At 36.7% G+C, this 20,368-nt stretch overlaps 2 protein-coding genes across 2 annotated transcripts; both read left to right on the top strand.

Moving 5' to 3' along the window:
• Window positions 1-669: 669 nt before the first annotated feature.
• On the top strand, window positions 670-15,062 carry sft2d1 (SFT2 domain containing 1). The gene is made up of 8 exons (XM_030156366.1): window positions 670-905; window positions 1,636-1,722; window positions 3,125-3,207; window positions 6,846-6,927; window positions 7,300-7,335; window positions 7,424-7,482; window positions 11,083-11,112; window positions 13,244-15,062. Exons 1-8 carry the CDS (start codon window positions 840-842, stop codon window positions 13,281-13,283), a joined length of 483 nt encoding a protein of 160 aa, XP_030012226.1. The 5' UTR covers window positions 670-839; the 3' UTR covers window positions 13,284-15,062.
• Window positions 15,063-17,966: 2,904 nt separating this feature from the next.
• prr18 (proline rich 18) lies at window positions 17,967-20,099 on the top strand. Its single transcript, XM_030155965.1, has one exon. It carries the CDS (start codon window positions 18,137-18,139, stop codon window positions 18,899-18,901), a length of 765 nt encoding a protein of 254 aa, XP_030011825.1. The 5' UTR covers window positions 17,967-18,136; the 3' UTR covers window positions 18,902-20,099.
• The last annotated feature ends 269 nt before the right edge of the window (window positions 20,100-20,368 follow it).

Genomic DNA, 20,368 nt, shown 5'->3' on the forward strand with positions numbered 1-20,368 from the left:
AACAACCTTCAAATCATCTTAATGGATGAGTTAATTCTATGGTTATGCAAGGACTCAGTCTAAATACTCCAGGAAAATTACCATCCATGGAAATTATGGCATGATTTTATATTCAGCACCAACCGTACATTATCGTAACATAAAATGACCACAAGATGGCGACAAAACAGCAAGAATGGAAACTAGTGGAAGCCAAAAACAGTGATTTATTGTTCATTTGAAAGTTATTTGTTGTAGAAAAACATGTCCGCAAAAGAAAGCAACTAAACCTAAATAGAAAAAAAAAAAAAAAAAAAAAAAAAAAAAAAATATATATATATATATATATATATATATATATATATATATATATATATATATATATATATATATATATATTTACGTATTGTCCTGTTCTCGATTATTTTAATCTATTTTTGCCAAGTATGAACTGTCCATTACAATACGATGCACTGTCAATTAAACCCGAAATGTCACTACATTTAAGCCATGCCTGGTTATTTTACTCTTTCACTTTCTAGAACAATTACTTACGATGGCACGTAAAGGCGTCACCAATTCAGAGGAAGTACAGTTAATGGAGTCGTCTTTGTAAACTGATCTGGAGTCTGTTATGGAAACACCCCCAACAAATGACATAGACGTAGACAGTGCTAGTGTAAACTGACTCTGAGTAAGTACTAAAAGACAGCATTTTTCCGGAAGCCAGGAAGTCAGAATTTGTACTACTCCGAGCAGAACTTGTATATTTCAGCTGTAAAGTCACAGCAAAAAGTGTATACAGTGAAACTATACTGTTAGTTTAATAACCGTAGCTAGGTTAGCATTAGCCGTCAACGATGGACAAGCTTCGCCGTGTGCTAAGCGGCCAAGAGGAGAATGAAGAGCTGGGTTTAACTGCACAGGTACTTCAACTGTATGACAGCATACAGTGCTAATGCTAACATTAGTTGATAACATGCTGTTAAATAGTACCACTCTAGTTTCGTGGGCTGTTTTTGTATTATCATTTAATATTACCTTAACGATACATTTTAATAATGTTTTATTGTGTTATTTTCTATTTGAGTAGCCGTTACATATAAGATGATGTGCTAGCTGTACGTTGAGTATCAAACTAGCAAAACAGCTCACGTCATTATAGTCTTTTTAATGCGAACGGTTTTGAACATTATCCTTTAGGTCTGTTTTTACACTAGTCATTTCACTGTTTTGTTGGCATTGAATAAATTGTATTTGTGTGTACTGGTACTTTTTACACGCGATCGCCCGCAGGAGGAAGTGAGGTAAGATGCTGTCTTGTGTGTGTATTTGTAATGTAACGACTGTAACGTTACTTTTACACATTACATTTACCTGTTTACAAAAGTTATAGTTTCATAATGACACAGCAGTCTCTCGTGCATGTGATTCTCTTTCTTGTAAGGTTGTACGTGTAAGAATCTGGTTTCATTTTTTTCTGTTTATTATATTCAGTGTACTTAGTGATGTTTTTGTGCTTTTTAGACCAAACAAACACATATTGTCTTGTTTGTCTTTGTGTGTTGTGATCATAACACAGAAGGATGTTTACATGTAGTCACCTATGCAGGTCGTTAGGCTTGTGTTGTGACATCCTCCTATTGTTCTCACCAGGTCCTTGATGCCAGCACTCTCAGCTACAGCACCAGGTTGAAATGGTTCGTCATATGCTTTGCTGCGGGCATCCTTTGCTCAATCCTCGTGAGTATCTGAGCCTTTTAGTGTCGAGTTGACCTTATTCTAACATCACAAATGGAATGTGAAGACATCGCCACACTGTTGACAATGATCACAGTAATCCACAGTTGAATGAATGCGGTCTTTCTCTTGAAATAAACTTTTTCATTTGAGTCACTGCCATTATCTTCAAAAGAAGTTCCTGTTCTTCTTGCTCTGGCAGATTAAAATGCTTGATATCTGTCACATAGATTTAGTAAAGACATTGAGTTTCATCTGTGTCAAGAAATTTCTGGCTGAGCACTTACTTTTTGCTGTTAGTATGTGCTACATATGTCTTTACCAAGTATATACTGTTGCATAAAACATGCTGACAAATGGGAGATACTGCTTTGTCATAACATCACACCTTTAACTTTGACCCTGTTACTCGCAGATCTGTTGCAGTATGTGGTGTGAAATGTCAAGTAAAAGGACTGGGTTGTAACAGTTTCACACGCTATGTATCTCAGTCACTATCTGTCTTTGTTGCAAATACAAGTAGTCAGAAAGGAATGCTGGTTGCAGACTGCAAAATGAAGATGCAATGTTTTCCTTGGTTTGAAAATACTTACAAGAAATTTTATGTTCTCCAGTTTAAAAACTTTTAATTTTATAGAATTCTGGATCACATTGTCAAGGAAGAAAAGGGCATAAAAAGAAACTGACGTGATGAACAGCATTCAAAAAGTTAAAAAACAGGTCTGCACTGGGACCAAAATGCAACAATTAGATTTGGGAAAAGTCATTTAAATATCTTTAATGCTTTCTACATTCACAATCATTTGGCTCTGGTGGTGGCTGAAAAGGTTTGGGTGCTGCAGCCTTTGAATATTTTAAGAAAATCAGGGTTCAGTAGGATATCATGGTATCTTGGGCATATTGCATATGACAATTAAGTAGATTGGTTGTATAGGTACCATACAGGAAGCAACTGCCTTTGACACTGATGCCACAGCTCAATGATAATTCACACTGACAAACTCTAAATGATGCTTAACTAAAATGCTCTTCTATTTTTTTATATATGTACATCCTTTAACCCATATCCATACTGTATTTAAAGTCATTATCCTGAGTGTGATATCAGTCTGCCGCAATGAAAGTGTTCCAAATAGTGAACATACATTTGGCATTTATTTCCTCTTGTCAGTATTTCTTGATTGAAGCTTTGTACTGTTGTGCCACTAGGGGGAGCCAGTTTATTCTAGTAAAACTTCTGGGCACCACTTGAAATTATTAAAAGACATTCACAGACTATAAAGTTATTATGTCCTCAATCCGCATTGAGTCTGTGCCTCAGCTAGTAATTATTTTCCATCATTAGTTTTGTTGAAGTGCATTATTCTGTGGAGATGACATACTGTTTTTTTTTCTGTTTTAACAGGGTACAGCACTGCTGTTCCTTCCAGGTGGAATCAAGCTTTTTGCCGTCTTCTACACACTAGGGAATATTGCAGCTCTTTCCAGGTAAGGCTCTTTGAAGCCAGCTGAAATTTGGCTGATCTAACACTTGGCTGGATATCACACTTTTATTACAAATGCAGCACACTGTGATGAACACAGCAAATCCTAAGTAACAGAGTCATGGCTCCGATATAAATTGTCCTCGATGCCACACCCTGTAAGATCCATTCTTGGCAAAGTAAGAAATTTTTCCAACATTCACTTGTGTTACTGAAGAAGGTAATAATTAGTCAAACCTGTAATTTATCATCAGTAATAGTCATCAGATTACAATATATTATGTTGTAGTACAGTAATCATAGTGCACAGTGAGAAGCTGTTCAGAGCAAAAGAAATATAGTTAAATCAATTGTCACTTAGGTGTTATATTGATTGATGAAATGCAATTATGCTGCACTTGTATCTGGCTTGTTTTTGTTGCACTATGTCACTACTTTGATAAGCAGGGGCCAGAGGTCAGATAGGAATTTTTAATAATATTTTATCCAATATGGTGGATTTAATTATATTGGCCTTTTTGCTTTATTAGAATGAGACAGCATATAAAGGACAATAACACTGCAGAGTGAGAGTAAGGTTTGAATGATTTCTCAATCAGATATCAGTAGCAATTTAGAATAATGTAGTTTATTATCTATGTACTCAAGCGTCTGAGTGTAGTGATGAGTTGAACTTCACTGGCAGACAGTGATGAGGGGTCTGTTTTCAGATGGGGCGGTCTCATTTTCAGGTGTCGTATGTCCAGAGGGTTTAAGGGCATTAAGGAACTGGGTCGCCTTCTACTTTCATATTCCAGGTTACTTAACCAAAGTCAGGGTGTCATATGGAGCGGAAAGCATTACATTACTCACTTTTAGCGATACATGACCATAAGTGACCTATTACACCAAGTTAATTGGTTTTGTTGTTTTAACTGCAGTAATAGGATGATTCACATGGTGTTAAAAGTGATGAGGCAATCAGTAAATTGAACAGTTTTACTCCATTTGGCACTAAAACACTACAATGACCTAAGTGAACATTTGGGTTTTAGACTTTTATCAGGAAGTCTGTATAAGGAATACTTCTTCAATAGTGAGAAGAATATGGAGCCTTTAATAAAATGGTGGCTTTCATTGTGTAAAGTTTGATTCATAGGCAGATTTTTTTTAGACATTAACATCATAAACAGAAGCAGACAAGTTACATTGAAATCTATCACCCCATTATTAAACAAGTTAATAACAGGATGTAATAATGTGATGTGTTGACACTACTTAATGTCGTATATATTGAGAGGGAGAATGGAGCATATATGTATTTTTTTTAAAAATAGTAATGACCAGTTTTTGACGGCAACATGGTCAGCTGATGTATTGATAAATGATTTCTTTCATCTTAACACTTGTGTGGTTGATTTTTACCATCAGTCTGCAAAAACATTCCAGAAATACCATTTATACATCTGCATCTCCTCTTTACTGTACTTTAGGGATGTAACGATTACCGGTATAGTGATAAACCATGATAAAATTCCTGACAGTTAGTATTACTGTTTCAAAGTCAAGTCTAATTGTCATTAAATGGCAGAAGACACCTGCACGGACAGCACTCCAGAGATTTTCCCCCGATTAAAAGGTTTAATGTAGTTAATGTCTTTGCCACATTACTTTGTTTAAAATGGTAGTGTTGCTTTTATATTCACATTTGATTTCTAGATAAGGTACATGAAACAGTGAAAGTGTTCTTTCTGTAGCAGTTCTTAAATCTGTAAGACTAGATCTAGTCTTGAGCGCTGGGTGTAAAGAAAAGTATTCTTGGTTCTTTTATACAATTTGCACAAAGTGCAGTTACCACCTATGGCCATAAGGGGCCATCTTTAATGTACATTTGTATGTTTGATGTTTACATGTTAATATTTAAATGTTTTGGCCAACAGAAAGTACATTGTGTGTGTTATTTTGTTGTTTTTTTTGTTTTGTTTTTAATAAAACTTATTAAACTAAACTTATTAACTAAATTATTTCAATGTGTGTATAAGTGCTTTAACAAAACTGTGATAATAATGATAACCATGATAATTTTGGTCACAATAACCATGATATGAAATGTTCATATTGTTACATCCCTACTCTACTTACAAGCTGAAGAAAATCAACCCTATGACACAATACTTTCACTGATCATAGGTGTCTCCAGTGAAGTTTGGGGTTTAAATATCTGATTTACCACTTACATTTCTGATTTAAGTATTTACATAGGTAAAGATGTCTTTCAGACATAACATAGAAGTGACATGATGTGATATTTTGGCTTTTTCCATAAAAATCAGCATTAGGCCATTCGTTTTTTATTTATCTTTTGGATTATTTAGACAGAGAGGGGAAAGCTGTTAAAGGAAGACCTTTTTTTCAAATTCTGGTGCTTTTCCCTCTGATCTCTGCATCCTGCAGCTTTAATCAGCAGTAACAGCATGTGCGTGGACATCAACAGAGTCGCTGCTGTCACACTGAACAGTTTAACAGAGCATCCCGGCCTCTCAGTAGACCAGCAGAAAGAGCCTGCGTCAACACAGTCTACTCTCGTGTCTCATTTAACAGATGTGACGCTCCACAGATTCCCTCTACCCACTCAGCTCTGCTCAGGCTGGAGCTGTGATCCTCGTCAGTCGGGAAAGCCATTGTCTCGTTAGATTTACTTACGTCACACACGTATCATGTAGGAGGTTTTCAATGTGTCCTGTTGTACGTTCCTGAAATATTAACTCCCTAATAATTGAAACATGTACGGTAAATTTGATTATGGTGTCTACACAGTTCTCTGTTTGTTTGCATGTAAAGAGATACTGTTACTGAACTAATATTATTATTTCAGAAGCATGTCAATGCCACAAAGTGAGTACTTAAACAAAAGTCATTCACCACATGTTATATAATTACATGTCACCTATAATGATAATGACTTTTTTTAAGGTATTATTCTTTAAACAACAGTTTACAACAAAAAAGTGGGATGCTCAGAAGGTAATGTAACGAGAGGATAAACGAGGCCACGGCATATTTAAATTTAAACCAAGAAAATAAAATACATGAAATGCTCAAAAGAGGAATAGAAGATAATAGTACAAGAACTTAGCAATTCAAGTATGCAGTATGCAAAATGTATGAAAACCAAACCAAAAAACAGCACATATAAGGTAATGGAAGTAATAGAGGGATTACATAAATAAACAGATAAAGATACAGAGGAACTTTATTTATCCCCAGGAAAGCAGAAACAACAGAACAATTAAATAAAAGGATGAACAAAAATGTGAAAAGGTTGATGGGAAAACTTCAGTCCAACCCAGTTTTATTTCTAGAGCACTTTAAAGAAGTCACAGATGTCCAAAGTGCTGAACAGTTAAAAAAAAAAAAGAAAAAAAAAGCAACATTATAAAATACTTAAAAGTCATAAAATACCTAAAACATAGTACATTAAATACATAAAGCACAATAAAATATAGGCTATACAATAGACAGAATTTACATGAGAGCTGGGTAGAGTAGACAGCATCCTGGACAGAAAAGGCCAAGATGGAAATGAAAACACTGACCAAGAATAAACCTGTTACTCTAGTTTAAAAAGTGTCATTACCTGTTTGCTTTTTGTTTTTTCTAAAGCACGTGTTTCCTAATGGGACCCTTAAAACAACTGAAGCGCATGTTTGAGCCAACAAGACTGATAGCAACTATTGTTATGTTGGTAAGAACTATATTTAATTTGTTATTGTGCACTCTTAGTACTGTCTGAATATTCATATTTTAGCTCCCTATATACACAAAGTCTATGTTTTGTTTTGTTGCACTAGGTGAACTGTGTTCTCTAAAAGCTTCTTAAAGTGACGTAACATTGTGTTTTCGGCTGTAACTTGTGACTTTGGATACGGAGGTCAGATTTAATCAAAGATCTGGTACTCCACCATGCGGATGTAGAGGATTTAGAGGATAAAGTAACTTATTGCAACAACACATTTAAGCCAAACACTAGTGATGTCTTCTGTTTAAATTTACCAAATTTGTGTGGGTTGTTGTGTAAGAATTCAAGAAGGTAACTGTTCCTTTCTTGTTTTACCAGCTCTGCCTTGTCTTAACGCTTTGCGCAGCATTTTGGGTAAGTAAAAGATGACTTACAGAGAGGTTATATGCACATCTATTGTTTTTATTTGTTAGAAGATGAATTCTGTATTTTATTTTTGCAGTGGAATAAAAGGGGGCTGGCTATCATCTTCTGCATCCTGCAGTTTTTGGCAATGACATGGTAAGTGTGACCATGCAGTATCAATCATCTCTCCACTGTGAAATAGTTGGCAAGTCACACTCGTGGGATTTGCCCTAGTTTTTGCTGAGCAGTCAGTGGCATCTGTGTGACTTACCTTGTTCAGTCACAAGTGCTGAAATACCATGTGCCAGTTTTCCAGGCTTCACAGTAGGTCAGTGTAGACGAGACCGGGTCTAGGTCAGGGCAGATTTAATTCCTTCTACCCAAACATAGGTCTGGCAGGTACAGGCAGACAGGTGTGTTCTTCCTGTGCATTTTACACACAGTCACATTATATGTCTCAGAATCTCACTCAGGTTAAAATGTGGTTTTATAATGTGTATAAAACCACAAGTTAATCATTTTAATGCATTTCATTTTCTGTCTACCTATACTTTAAATGAAATGTGTTTGGAAATTAGGAATTGACCAGTGTTTTTTTTTTTTTTTTTTCAGGGGAGATACAGGTTAAGATTGTAGTGATTTGTAGTGTTTGGAGGTTTGTTTTGCCATTAAGTAAGGTTTCTGTAAATTGACTTAGAATCTGGTTTTGACCAACTCTATATATAAAATGTCAAGAGATAACTTTCTTGTGATCTGGCGCTATATAAATAAAATTTGATTGATTGAGTGATTTAATTGGTTTTCCCCTGTAAGTCGCTTTGGAAAAAAGCGTCTGCCAAATGCGTAAACATAAACATAAACATAAGTAAGGGGTATTATTTCAGGAAAGATGGAAAATTAGCTCATTCCAGCCTCTTAAAATGTAAGATTTTCTAGTTTTGCTGTGGCTTGTGAACCAAACCGTAACATTTAATCGTAATTAATAATATTTTTCATTGAAATGGACAATGAAAAAAAAAATGACAACAATAGTTGCAGCCCTACTGATAATGATACTGACAGCCACTATTGGTTGTACAACATTTGCTGTAGAAATGATAAATCGTGAAGTCAAGTTTTAAATTGTTCCAACAGAATACTTTGTTAAAATACCTTTAACAGGCTGACAGGACAAATAAAAAAATGAAAGTACAATTCAGTCATATTTCAACAATGGTTATTGTCTGTTTTCATGTTGAACTGAAGGTTTTATAAATAAATACAAGTAGATGTTTTCTCATCTCTGTATTGGTTAGACGATTACTCATGATGTCTAACCAGTTGGATAGTGCTGTGTTATTATGCAAGCCGACAGAGTTATGAGAGGGAGCTACATTAGAGCCAAAGTAGAGAATTTTAATATTAATTCATTTTATCAGCATTCAGTACAATACCATTAAGTGTAAAAATGATCAGATCAAATAATCAGATGATCTCTTTTTGAATTAAAGGCTCATCTCAACATAATTTTATGTAGATGGATGAAAAACAAAATAGAACACTCTGTTTCACTTTGATCTATGTTCATATGAGACTTTATGTGACATTTATTGATTGTATGGTCTTGAGAGTAATAAATCAGGAGTACATATCGTAACAGAGCGTGACCCTTTGTAGTTTGACAACCGGAGGGTCACTGGGGTCGAGTTGCAGCAACAACCTGTGAATAGGAAGATGTGTTAGTGATGTGCAAGGGCATGCTGGTGCTTGTATTTTCGTTAATAAAAGTATATTTGCACAGCAGTGACAAGACATCGCAGTGTGTGAATGTGCATGGAAACGCAAACAACTATTAACGTAGGAGGAAGGGAATGGAGAGAGCTGGGACTTTGCGTGCACAATAACTCTGCATCATTGAGCAACACTATGTCAGCCTCATAACACTACACTGCCTTTGCACCCCCCATGTCCAACATTCACTTCCGCTCCGTCTGCATTCAGAGGCATTACCATGGCAACCACAAGTCACACATCCCAGGCTCATTCTTAGCAGACCGGGGGCATAGCGCACTCCTACGCAGATACTCAGACGTCTGTGTGAAGGTGGATCTTGAATAAGACGTTGCCACTGACCCACACACACAGCGTGAGTGGGTAAAGTCCAGACCTGAGGCTGAATTCTGTAAAGTTATATTGTGACTATTTGCCAGTGAGGCACCACTGACTGACACTGACTCACAATATAGTATTTACACCAAAACAGCTTAAAGTTTGACATAACTTGGTTTACTTTCTTATGCTATTTTAAAAATGTACTTAATATTCTGGTGAAACTGGCTTCTTCAATTGCAAGTTTCTCAGTTATTTGCTGGAAGAAAAGCTTTAACATACTTGTTTCAGCCTGGCTGAGCATAATGGGGGGGTTTTCCTGGAGACTGGTGGTAAAATGAAATGGTCATCATACAGGAACAGTAGTTAAATATTTAACTAACGTACCAGATTCCTCACATATTTGAAATATATTAGGTACTTGATCACAGCCTTGGAAGTTACGCTACAGCTGTGAGCTTTGTCAGGAGTACATGCTATGATTGTTTTATCTCGTGTTTGTCATTAGTGCTGACATTACAGTCCAGTTCATTAAAATACAGTTTGTTCATATACCACGCTGAGCTACAGTGCAGTCCTTTAATCCCTTGGTAGTTATCTCTTAGTGCTTACAAACATCCCAACTTTTGTAATGTTGCTCATTGTAATAGCTACCTGATGCTGCCTTTAAGGCCTGTATTAGGTGCTCTGTCCCATTAAAGCCTATGACAGTGTGTGTAGAATTGCATTATTAAAACACAGATGCTAAGTAATGTGAGCTGAATTACAAGAAAATATTTTCAGTGATTGACATGACATTTCTTCAGTGGTGCAATCTACAGGGTGGGGAAGCAAAATTTACAATGAACATTTAGTTGTTTTTTCTCAGCAGGCACTACGTCAATTGTTTTGAAACCAAACATATATTGATGTCATAATCATACCTAACACTATTATCCATACCTTTTCAGAAACTTTTGCCCATATGAGTAATCAGGAAAACAAACGTCAAAGAGTGTGTGATTTGCTGAATGCACTCGTCACACCAAAGGAGATTTCATAAATAGTTGGAGTGTCCATAAAGACTGTTTATAATGTAAAGAAGAGAATGACTATGAGCAAAACTATTACGAGAAAGTCTGGAAGATACTATTAAAGAAGAATGGGAAAAGTTGTCACCCGAATATTTGAGGAACACTTGCGCAAGTTTCAGGAAGCGTGTGAAGGCAGTTATTGAGAAAGAAGGAGGACACATAGAATAAAAACATTTTCTATTATGTAAATTTTCTTGTGGCAAATAAATTCTCATGACTTTCAATAAACTAATTGGTCATACACTGTCTTTCAATCCCTGCCTCAAAATATTGTAAATTTTGCTTCCCCACCCTGTATAGAGAATTGCAACATGGCTTCAAGAGGAATCTTAAAGGGAGAATCATTGTCTGTGTTCTTTCAGGTTTTTTTTACTTCACATCTTAAGATAAGATAAGATATTCCTTTATTGATCCCACAATGGGGAAATTCACAGTGTTGTTAGCAGCATAAAAAAACATACACAGACATACACATACACATAAAAACAGTCATATAAATTTGAATAAAAAAGTTGTTCAAAGTTGTAATTGTAAGTCCCTTTTCTTAAATGGTGTCTGTAACATTGACTCAATATTTTGTCTTTTTGTCTTTCAGGTATAGCATCTCTTACATACCATTTGCCAGGTAAGATAGCAGAATTGTCTTAGGAAATAGTCTATTTATTAAATATGTTTATTGAATTTATTGAATCTGTCAGACCACAGCTTTCACTCAAATGCAGTTGTGGGCTCGAATATAGTACTCTTTAATTATCTGTCTACAAATGATAAGATACTGACACACATAACAAACTGTGGGTAGTAACGTAAGCGACTCTTGAATGACAACATGTTTTTATTTACTTCCAAACATCCCGCTGTTTTTCTCCACCATATGGTTGTAATCCCTCCCCCAGGACTAGTGCAGGCACTTGGTGTCAAACAAATGGCAGCTTGTTGTTTCACATTCCCCTCTGCTGAAGTGCAGTGACATTATTTGCATTATCCGTAATATCAAAATGAAATCATTTCTTGTTGAATTATAATGCGCTGTCTGACAGATTAACCAAAAAATTGCTCTCCTTATTCATCCCATATATTAAGCTTATGTTAAGCGCCATAGGCTTGAAGCACAATGAAAAAAAATGTATTCGATCTACACCTAAATAAATTGTCTTGCATAAGCAAAGGGGATTAAAGATTTCATCATCTGTCCTATAATCACATTGTAGTTAGTCTTCCAGATTACTCCCTTTGTTTTTGTTTAATGCAGTACAGTATTAATTATGAATGAAATAGAAATACTCCCCTTATACTCTGGTCACTCAAACTGTCCCATATGGTGAACCACTGTGGAGTTCCAGCAGACCATGAGGTGTGATGTTGTTTTGCCAGTCCAGTTGTAAGCAGGGTTAAGTCTCATTTGGTACGACGTCCAAAACCCCCAAAGCCACCCCCTCCACTCTCTAAGTGCCCTGTGTATTTGGGCGACCCTATAATCCACTCTGACAGCTGAGAGACCCCGTATAACAAGCCCTTGATCCCCCTCCCCCAACACAAATGCAACAACAATGCAAAGCTGAGACAAAGACCTGTTCCCTTTTGCCACCTTCCAAGAACCAAATTCCTTTAGAGAAATGCAAATGAGAATACTACTCTTTAGGCTGCCTCCTGATGTCTTATTTATTTCACGCCCCTCCCCTCCTATTTTGAATTATGCTTTTAAAAAAAAATATTTTCGTCAACACGTATTTGTTTTCTTGACTTAAGCTTCTTATTTCAATCCATTTTTCATTTAATTTAGGCTTGATCATTTGGCTCTTTGTTGGATGCCATGTTAGTCCAGACCAGGCAGCTATATGCCTCTGTTCCTCTGAATGACAGTAAAAAGCTCCTCATCCCTCTTTAAGCAAACTGCGATACCAGGTTAGCCATAATGCCACATGGCCAAAGGACTTGATCCTTTAATGTATTTTACCCTGTCTCCTATTTATAACCTCCCACACCTGCAGACCATGGTGAAACCTGCTGCATATGCACTTCCTACAGCACAATAAGGATGCTCTTACAGTGAAATTTAATCAGATATGTGGTAAAGACTAATTATTTATTCATGCTTTTTTTTTTTTTTTAGAAAGGACAAAATAGCTTAAAATAGCCTTCAGTGAATATTTAAAAAAAATCTGTGGCTCTAGGGATGATTTAAGAAAAAAAAAAAAAAAAGATGCTGCTGTGGAGTATTTTTAGTGTATCAGCAGTGGAAGGAGTCAGTCTCCTCTCCTGTGTGTCCGCTGACGTCCCCTCCTCCCAGTCAGTCTGCTATGATCCCCTCTTCTTTCTCCTTTCGACCTTGGCAGGTTTCACACCTCCTCCACTGAAATTTGACAGTGGCTGCAGGCGAAGTCTGCATAGCAACACATTGATGGCAAGAGCAGCATTATGAGACAAATAGAGTGGGCGATGGGCCGTGGTTGCCATAGTGACTGCTCATATTGCATCATCCCTCAACACTGAATACCTGGAGGAAGGGAGCCCCCATCATTCTGAACATGTGGTGCTTCCCCCGCCAAAACACGCTCACTTATTCATGACGAGCCCCACCCAAATCGTTTTAACAAAAGACGCCGGTGCTTTTTTTTTGTCACTTTTCATTTTGTACGCATGATAGAATTTTTGTCTGGAGAACTTCCATTGGATTTTCTTTCATATATAATTTTAGGACAGTTATTTGTTATGTAAGTTGTTATTTACACATTTTCTCTGTGCTTTTATTGCAGGGATGCTGTGATGAAGTGCTTCACTACCTGTCTGAGTTAGGACTAAGTCCATAATTTCACATGAAGATTGGTCCTAATATGCAAACTGCAGCAATGGTGGCTCTGTTTATACAGCTATGATGGTTATACACTTTATCTTCAGAATTTTACTTTTCAGACTCTTTCATACTGTGAAAACTTGCTTTTTAAGTCTAGCTAAAGATCTACAACTGCAATAAGATTATTGCACGTTACACTTTCCTTTTCTTCTTCATGTGGGTGAAGTGAATGCCTTTAATGGCTAATATATTTAAAGATATTCCTATATTTCCTGTATATTCATATACCTATTAAATGCAGGGAAATTATTGTGTGCACATTGCAATTTACAATTCTGTAAACACGCCATGCAGACAGAGTATTTAACATTTTTGATGGATGTAAAGTTTGGATTTTTAAATTTTCTAATCGCTCATACAACAATATTAAAGCACATTTTCTTTGCCTGCTCTGTATAAAATATCTCAGATACTAATCGGTCTTTTTATGTATTGATTTTTCTCTAAGTCTGTGAACATATAATAGCTCCAGTGGGTTCTCCTGGATCTAGCCTGTTAAAGATAAACAGAGACATCCGCTGTCTAGTCTCTTTCACGTCTGAATCTGTGTCTGAATACACCTGCCCCCCCCCCTTAGAGAATCAAATTACATTATAAAATAGGTTCTCTCTTTAAATTTGATTTCCTGCCAGATGTACATTGACCTAGTTAATTACGCTTTTTTGAGCATTGTGATTTTGACGTGACCTAATAACCCACTATAGCTTGCATTGGGATCCCATATTCCCTCGGCATGATGGCATAGCCTTCGAGGATGCGGTTGTCATGGCAACCTCCTCTAGAAGAATCATAACCTCAGCCTACCCCCATCTGTGGTGCAGATGTTCACATTATCCTGCTGAATAGGTGTACTTCATTCACTGAATACCTTGAACCAGGAGTCAGTCATGATCTCCTCCAGCGTTTGCTTTTTTAAAAAAAGTTATAAAAAAATTATATTACGGCAGTTTTATACATTGATTGCCACATTAAGAAAAGCCCCCGTGCTCTTCCGTTAGCTGCAGGATTTGCTCAAGAACATTCCTGTAGGTTGTTTTGTACTTGATGCTCATAAATAACTTCATCATTTCCTGTTGAGAGACTTTACACCAATCCCTAACATGCAACCCCCACATAGTTTCATTAGATTGTATAATATGGTGGCGGATTAGCATAGACAAAATCTCCCCTCAGCAGTCCTTGTTCAACTTACTTGGCAGAAAACCAGCAAATCCCTAAGCACTATATTACTCTAAGTAATCTGAGAGATGCATTCATTTACGATGTTTTGTTTAACAAAGGCAAGGTATAGTGGGTTTTTTTATATACGCTTTGTCATTGCAAATATTTTTGGGCTTATGTGTAAAAAAAAAAAAAAAAAAAAAAAAAAAAAAAAATTGAGGGTGTACCTGACTTCAACAATCTGTGATGTTCAAACTGTTTCATTTTCATTACCTCTAATCCATTGTTATGTCAGAGGGGAAAGGGATCCCACGCCGGAGCAAACACTAAAATTAAACACCCCATTTCCTCTTCAGATTAATTCTCTTGTTCATCTGGTAAAGCAAGGGTAATTTTCATTCTGTTTATACACTCCATGAGGCTGGGGAATGTTGGATTAAAGTGATTGTTTTGTACAAGGTCTCTTACTATTTATAGCTTTAGGAGAAGAAAGGGTTGTGCTTGCTGTGTGGTGTGTCATTCTCATCTCAGAGTGTTTAAAATAAAACATAAGCTTTGTGTTACATTTTTAAAACCTGAATTAGATCTAACTGCTTTGTTGATGGGGTGGATAATTACACATATTTCATATAACAAAGGTAATCGCAAGAGCAGATAACTTGAATGAATTGATCGAAAAATGTTTGACAGTTGTGAAATATGAACATCCTCAGGCACCAAACAAACACCAAATAAAGAAAAATGACACATTTGGAGAAGAGTACTGAACACACTTAGAGAGAAAATCACATAATCAATTGGAAAACTGCCAAAATAAAAGTGTAGATAACAGCAGAATAAAGAAGAAACCAATAATGCAACTATTTCCATCCTCCCTCGTGTTTTATAGCCAACAGAACAACAATGAGCCTTCTACTCTAGTCAGTTAATTGACATTTTAGACTATATTGATTGAATGAAAGGATTCAGTCACCCTGCCTGTCATTGTGGTTGTTTTGTTGTTTTCAAGGACAGACATGGGTCACAGTCCGCCTATTACTTGACAGTATTAACCCAAACAACCACTGTTGACCTAAACCATCTACTGATCTAAAATGTCTAAAAACCTCTGAGCCACTAATCCTATCAATCCATGTCAAAATTTGATGTAAAATGCAGTTTATCATCTTTTAATTGTCATCAGATATGACCCATTTGGACATTCAGAGGCCCTGTAGTGAATGTGGAAACAACGTCATCTACAACATTGATTCACCAGTAAAACACATGGACTTTGACAAACGACAGTGGACAGACACACTTGGTTTATATTCAGTTAATGATGTATTTTGCTGAAAAAGACACGTTTTCTTCAGTTTTCTCTGTTTTTGATACAATAACCCTCAACTTTAATCTGAGCTTTTATGAACATTTACATGATCAGTGAATTAAATGTAGGAAAATACCTGATGTTCACTGAAAAATCACAAAATACAGAAGATAATGTCATGATAAATGGTGATAAGTCACTCAAGACCTGTTACATGTATATTCAAGCTTTATTAAGGACACAAAGACGAGGTCCATAGGATAAGTAAAAAATTTTATGGAAATGTAACAAAAGTAGTACTGGGTCTTTATGGGTTAAGGTATGGATATCATATATGCACATGGCTAATTGGATATAGATGTAAAATGAAGAATATGCATGAACTTTTTTTTTATTAGTTTATGGTAGAAGCATGTTTAAGAAACAAGTCACAAACCTTTCATCCCCCTGGCCATCAGACTGTACAACTCATCACTGAGTGGTTGAGGGGGGGGTCTCGGTCTCAGTCTCAGACATGACCACATCAGGACTGATACAAAGAGTCTTTAACCCTTTCATGCACAGTGGTCACTCCAGTGGACAGTTCTTCTCCAGCTGTTCTCTTAAATATTCATAGATTTGGTTGTTTTAGTTCCATATCAGCCAACACTGTGGACACTTATGCACCATCCCATACACTGACATTCATACTATTACTGTAACTTTGCTGTTCTTGATAAACCTGATCTGCACTAACATGTTTGAGTGTAAATCAATTGCTTGTTTTTGTTATTAGACTGCAATTTACAGTTGTTGTTTTTTTAAACAAAAGTTTGTGTTTTTTTGCACATTATCTCTATGAAGTGAGTAGTGACTAGTATCAGAGAATGTTAAAATGTGAGAAAGCATCAGGTTAGCAGCACTAAAAATGAGTTTATTTCATAGATTTCACACAGTATATCAGTAAATACACATTTCTTTGCTTCAAAGATTAAATACATGGTGTCCTGCTGCAACTCCATGCAACATAGGTTCATAATAAATTTTCAATCGCATTGTTTGTTTGTTTTTTTTTAATGTCCAAAGAGGAATAAAAACACTCTTGTTTAAGGCTCTCATAATTCATGCATGAAAGGGTTAAAATATCCAGGCACCTTATGTAGTTGGACTACACCTACTTTTCGAACCACCATAGATCACTTCAATAACTGTTACACTTACATCACCGATTCACTTTAGATCACTGCTACACTTTATTTTTCACTGTTTCACTTTATATCACCGCCCTGAAATGTGTAAATACAACCAGAAGTCTTTATTTACAATATTGTACAGGAAGCTCTTTTAGAGGTAGTTCTTTAGTTCTTTAGCAAGTATCTTTTAGAGTATATATACTAACCTTAATGTCAACCTGGCTACTAACCCACTGTTGTGTTGTGTTTTTGGTCTGTCTGTTTTTTGTCTTCTTGTGCTGTATGTAAAGCTGCTGAATACTTGAATATCCTTCGGGATTAATGAAGTGTCTGTCTGTCTATCCATCCATCCATCCATCCATACTTGAAAAAATCTAATTTCTAGTCAAAGTATCTCATCACACTTAAAATAAGACATAATCACCTAAAGAGTAACTTTTCAGATAGATATAAGAACTTATTCTATTATTCTTATCTATCTATCTATCTATCTATCTATCTATCTATCTATCTATCTATCTATCTATCTATCTATCTATCTATCTATCTATCTATCTATCTATCTATCTATCTATCTATCTATCTATCTATCTATCTATCTATCTAAACCTCAGAAAATCTGAAAAGTCATAAAAGGCTCAGGTCTATTATTATTATTATTATTATTATTATTATTATTATTATTATTATTATTATAAGTATTTGCCAGTTTCCACCAATTTTATTTTTCATTTACAAAATATAAAACAATGTATTACAGATGATTTTCTTAAATTCATGTGTGAATTCTTTGACTAACTGGAAAACAGCAGAGAGGCGCTGTGAGGAAAAACATGAGCATTAAGTGGATGCGCATCACTGCCTGAGGAAGTTGTTGGAATTTGTGAAATGACATCATATTTTTTTTTTCGTGGCTTTGTTTGGTGCGTCTCCTGACCACGCCTTCCTGTCTGCACGCTCATAAAGCCGCCGGAACGTGAGCATGTGCACCAGTTGAATTGTGTCAGTGTGGCCAACAGGTACACAACAGCCTCCTCCACGTCTCTGCTGGATAATGCCAGGAGAGCGCTGCGTGTCGCTTTGCGCAGGGCTTCCTCATCTGCACTTTGGATATTTGCACGTTTTTCTATCCTGATCACTTCCAGTCACAAAAATGCCTTTTCCTCCTATCAGCCTCCACCAGCGGATCTCCTCTCCTGGCAGGGAGTTATTCGGGAAAAAGAAAGCCAACGCAGTGCCTCCTCAGACTGAGCTCACCAGCAAAACCGGCGCAGAAAAGGGGGAGTCGGAGAAAGAAAAGCAGCCTTCATCTTGGGCATCGGCGAATTTAAGGAATTTGGGCCGAAAACCTCAACAGGAGAAGAGTAAAACACCGGCTCAGAAACAGGGATCCGCTCAGGAGACCCAGGGAAAGTGCTCCTGGTTGGCGGTACCCAAACCTCAGGACGCATCCGAAGGAGTCAGGCGCTCCAGCTCCATGGACTCCAGCAGACACATCGGTAAAGAAGAGGGCAAGAAGGAGATCCAGTTCACCCTCAGTCTCACCCCTGAAGCCATTCTCGTCATCCAAAAACGCAATTTAGAAAAACAGATGATGGCCAAACAGCAGAAGTGTTGCGCATCCACGGACTTTCGGCACAGGCGAGTTTTTCCATCCAAAAAGGCGCACGGAGGAACCAAAGGCAGCGGCCCCGTGGGTAAAGTGGAGAGCGCAGAGCAGGACATCACTGCCATCGTTAAAATTTCCTTATTGAATGACCAGTACAAGTACGATGACGTCGAGTATGAGGAGGAGGATGGAGATGTGGATGAGACTGTGGTGAGGAAATGTAAAGAGTGGCTCAAAGGGGTCGAAAATGCCGCTGCTTTGGGGAAAGTCGAGAAACTTTCTGCACTCCCGCACCTTAAAGGATGCTGATATCGGACTTTGGGTCTTCACTTTTTTTTTTTTTTTTTTTTTTTTTTATACACAGCAGAGTGAATCAACCGTGGACTGACTGATTGGCATTTTTATTTGTGTTTAATTATTTCTGTAAAGCAATCTAAGAGAATCCAAGTCTTCAGAAAAGTTGTATTGGAAGTACTTAAAAAAGAAAGTATCATTTGAGACATATAAAGAATAATGACAATAAGCCATGAAAATGTTGATTTAATAGATGTAGATGAGGATCGACCAACAGTGCTTCTTGAGGTTCACAGGGATGTTGCTTTGCCTATTCTATGTTATGCTGAAGTCTGAATTGAATACCTTAATATTCTCGTCCTTTGCACATGGTTTTTGTTTTCAATGGGGCGCCTGTGGATTGGCAGAGGGGTTTGCGTAAAAGGACCCGGTGCGGAGTCGCAAACCCTTCCTTTGTGTTGGAGAACAATAAGCTGTCAACAACACAGCTTTATGCGCCTGCATCTGAAACCAAACGGACTGTTTAGATATCCTCTAATAAGAGGGTTATATCCTTTGTAGGGATTTATCTGTGTTGTACAGTAATATTTACAAATTATTTGTACTGTCAAACAATTTCTCAGCTGATAATTTTATGCCTTTTGAAGTAAATTGTTTTTTTAAAATTAATTATGTAAGTGTCACTGACCCCTTTAAATCTTTCACAAGCTGATTTGTCTGCGGTGCCTCTTAAATAATACTGTTACATGGTGCTGATTTTACATCATTCAGATTTTTTTTCTGGCCAGTTCTCAGATGTATTTTAAAGGCTCTTTGTTGCCACTGTAGCTACCTGGGGCCATTTGGGCATTAGTGTACTAAGCTTCTTAGATTTCCTGTTAAGCAGGGTTGACCAGTGTACTGAAGGGCCCAGGTGCATGATCCCTTCAGGAAATTACCTCCAGCCTGCTTTATGTTTGCAATATCCAACAAAACACTGCTTGTAGACAGAAGTGATGAACTCAGTTTACCAAAAAAAAAAAAAAAAAAAAAAATGACAAAGGTATTCTCTGTGTATGAGCAAAGGTGACCTACCAACTGAGAAATGAGAAACCAGGTTTTTATTATATAAGCAGCAATTAACTTAATGTAATGCTCACAGAGTAAGAGCTTTTCAGGGACTTAGTGAGAACTTGGAAACAAGCCAGCGCTGACACTGTTTCAGAAAAAAACACACACACACACAAAAAGTCAAACTCTTTATTGTATTCTGTGACTTGGGAGTTTTATTCAGTGTGACACACACATGTTGTATTACAAGCTGACAGAGGAGTGTCAGACTGAGTGGATAACTTTACTGAAACACAAGTGTGTCAGATTTCATAAAACTGGTTAGCCACATTTTAAAATGACTTCTGTGACATCTTCAGGAGAGACTGTGTTTGATAATAACAGTATTTTTGATATGTGTCAAAGATATTTGTCTATTAATAATATGTCAAA

Source organism: Sphaeramia orbicularis, chromosome 15 (genome assembly GCF_902148855.1).
Source record: "Sphaeramia orbicularis chromosome 15, fSphaOr1.1, whole genome shotgun sequence".
Taxonomy (NCBI): Eukaryota; Metazoa; Chordata; class Actinopteri; order Kurtiformes; family Apogonidae; genus Sphaeramia; species Sphaeramia orbicularis.

Bases quoted from the DNA above. Each gene is read 5' to 3' on its own strand.
- prr18 (XM_030155965.1), top strand. From the start codon at position 18,137: ATGCCTTTTCCTCCTATCAGCCTCCACCAGCGGATCTCCTCTCCTGGC.
- sft2d1 (XM_030156366.1), top strand. From the start codon at position 840: ATGGACAAGCTTCGCCGTGTGCTAAGCGGCCAAGAGGAGAATGAAGAG. The intron at 7,336-7,423 runs GTAAGTAAAAGA...TTATTTTTGCAG, and splicing joins CGCTTTGCGCAGCATTTTGG to TGGAATAAAAGGGGGCTGGC. The intron at 11,113-13,243 runs GTAAGATAGCAG...CTTTTATTGCAG, and splicing joins TCTTACATACCATTTGCCAG to GGATGCTGTGATGAAGTGCT.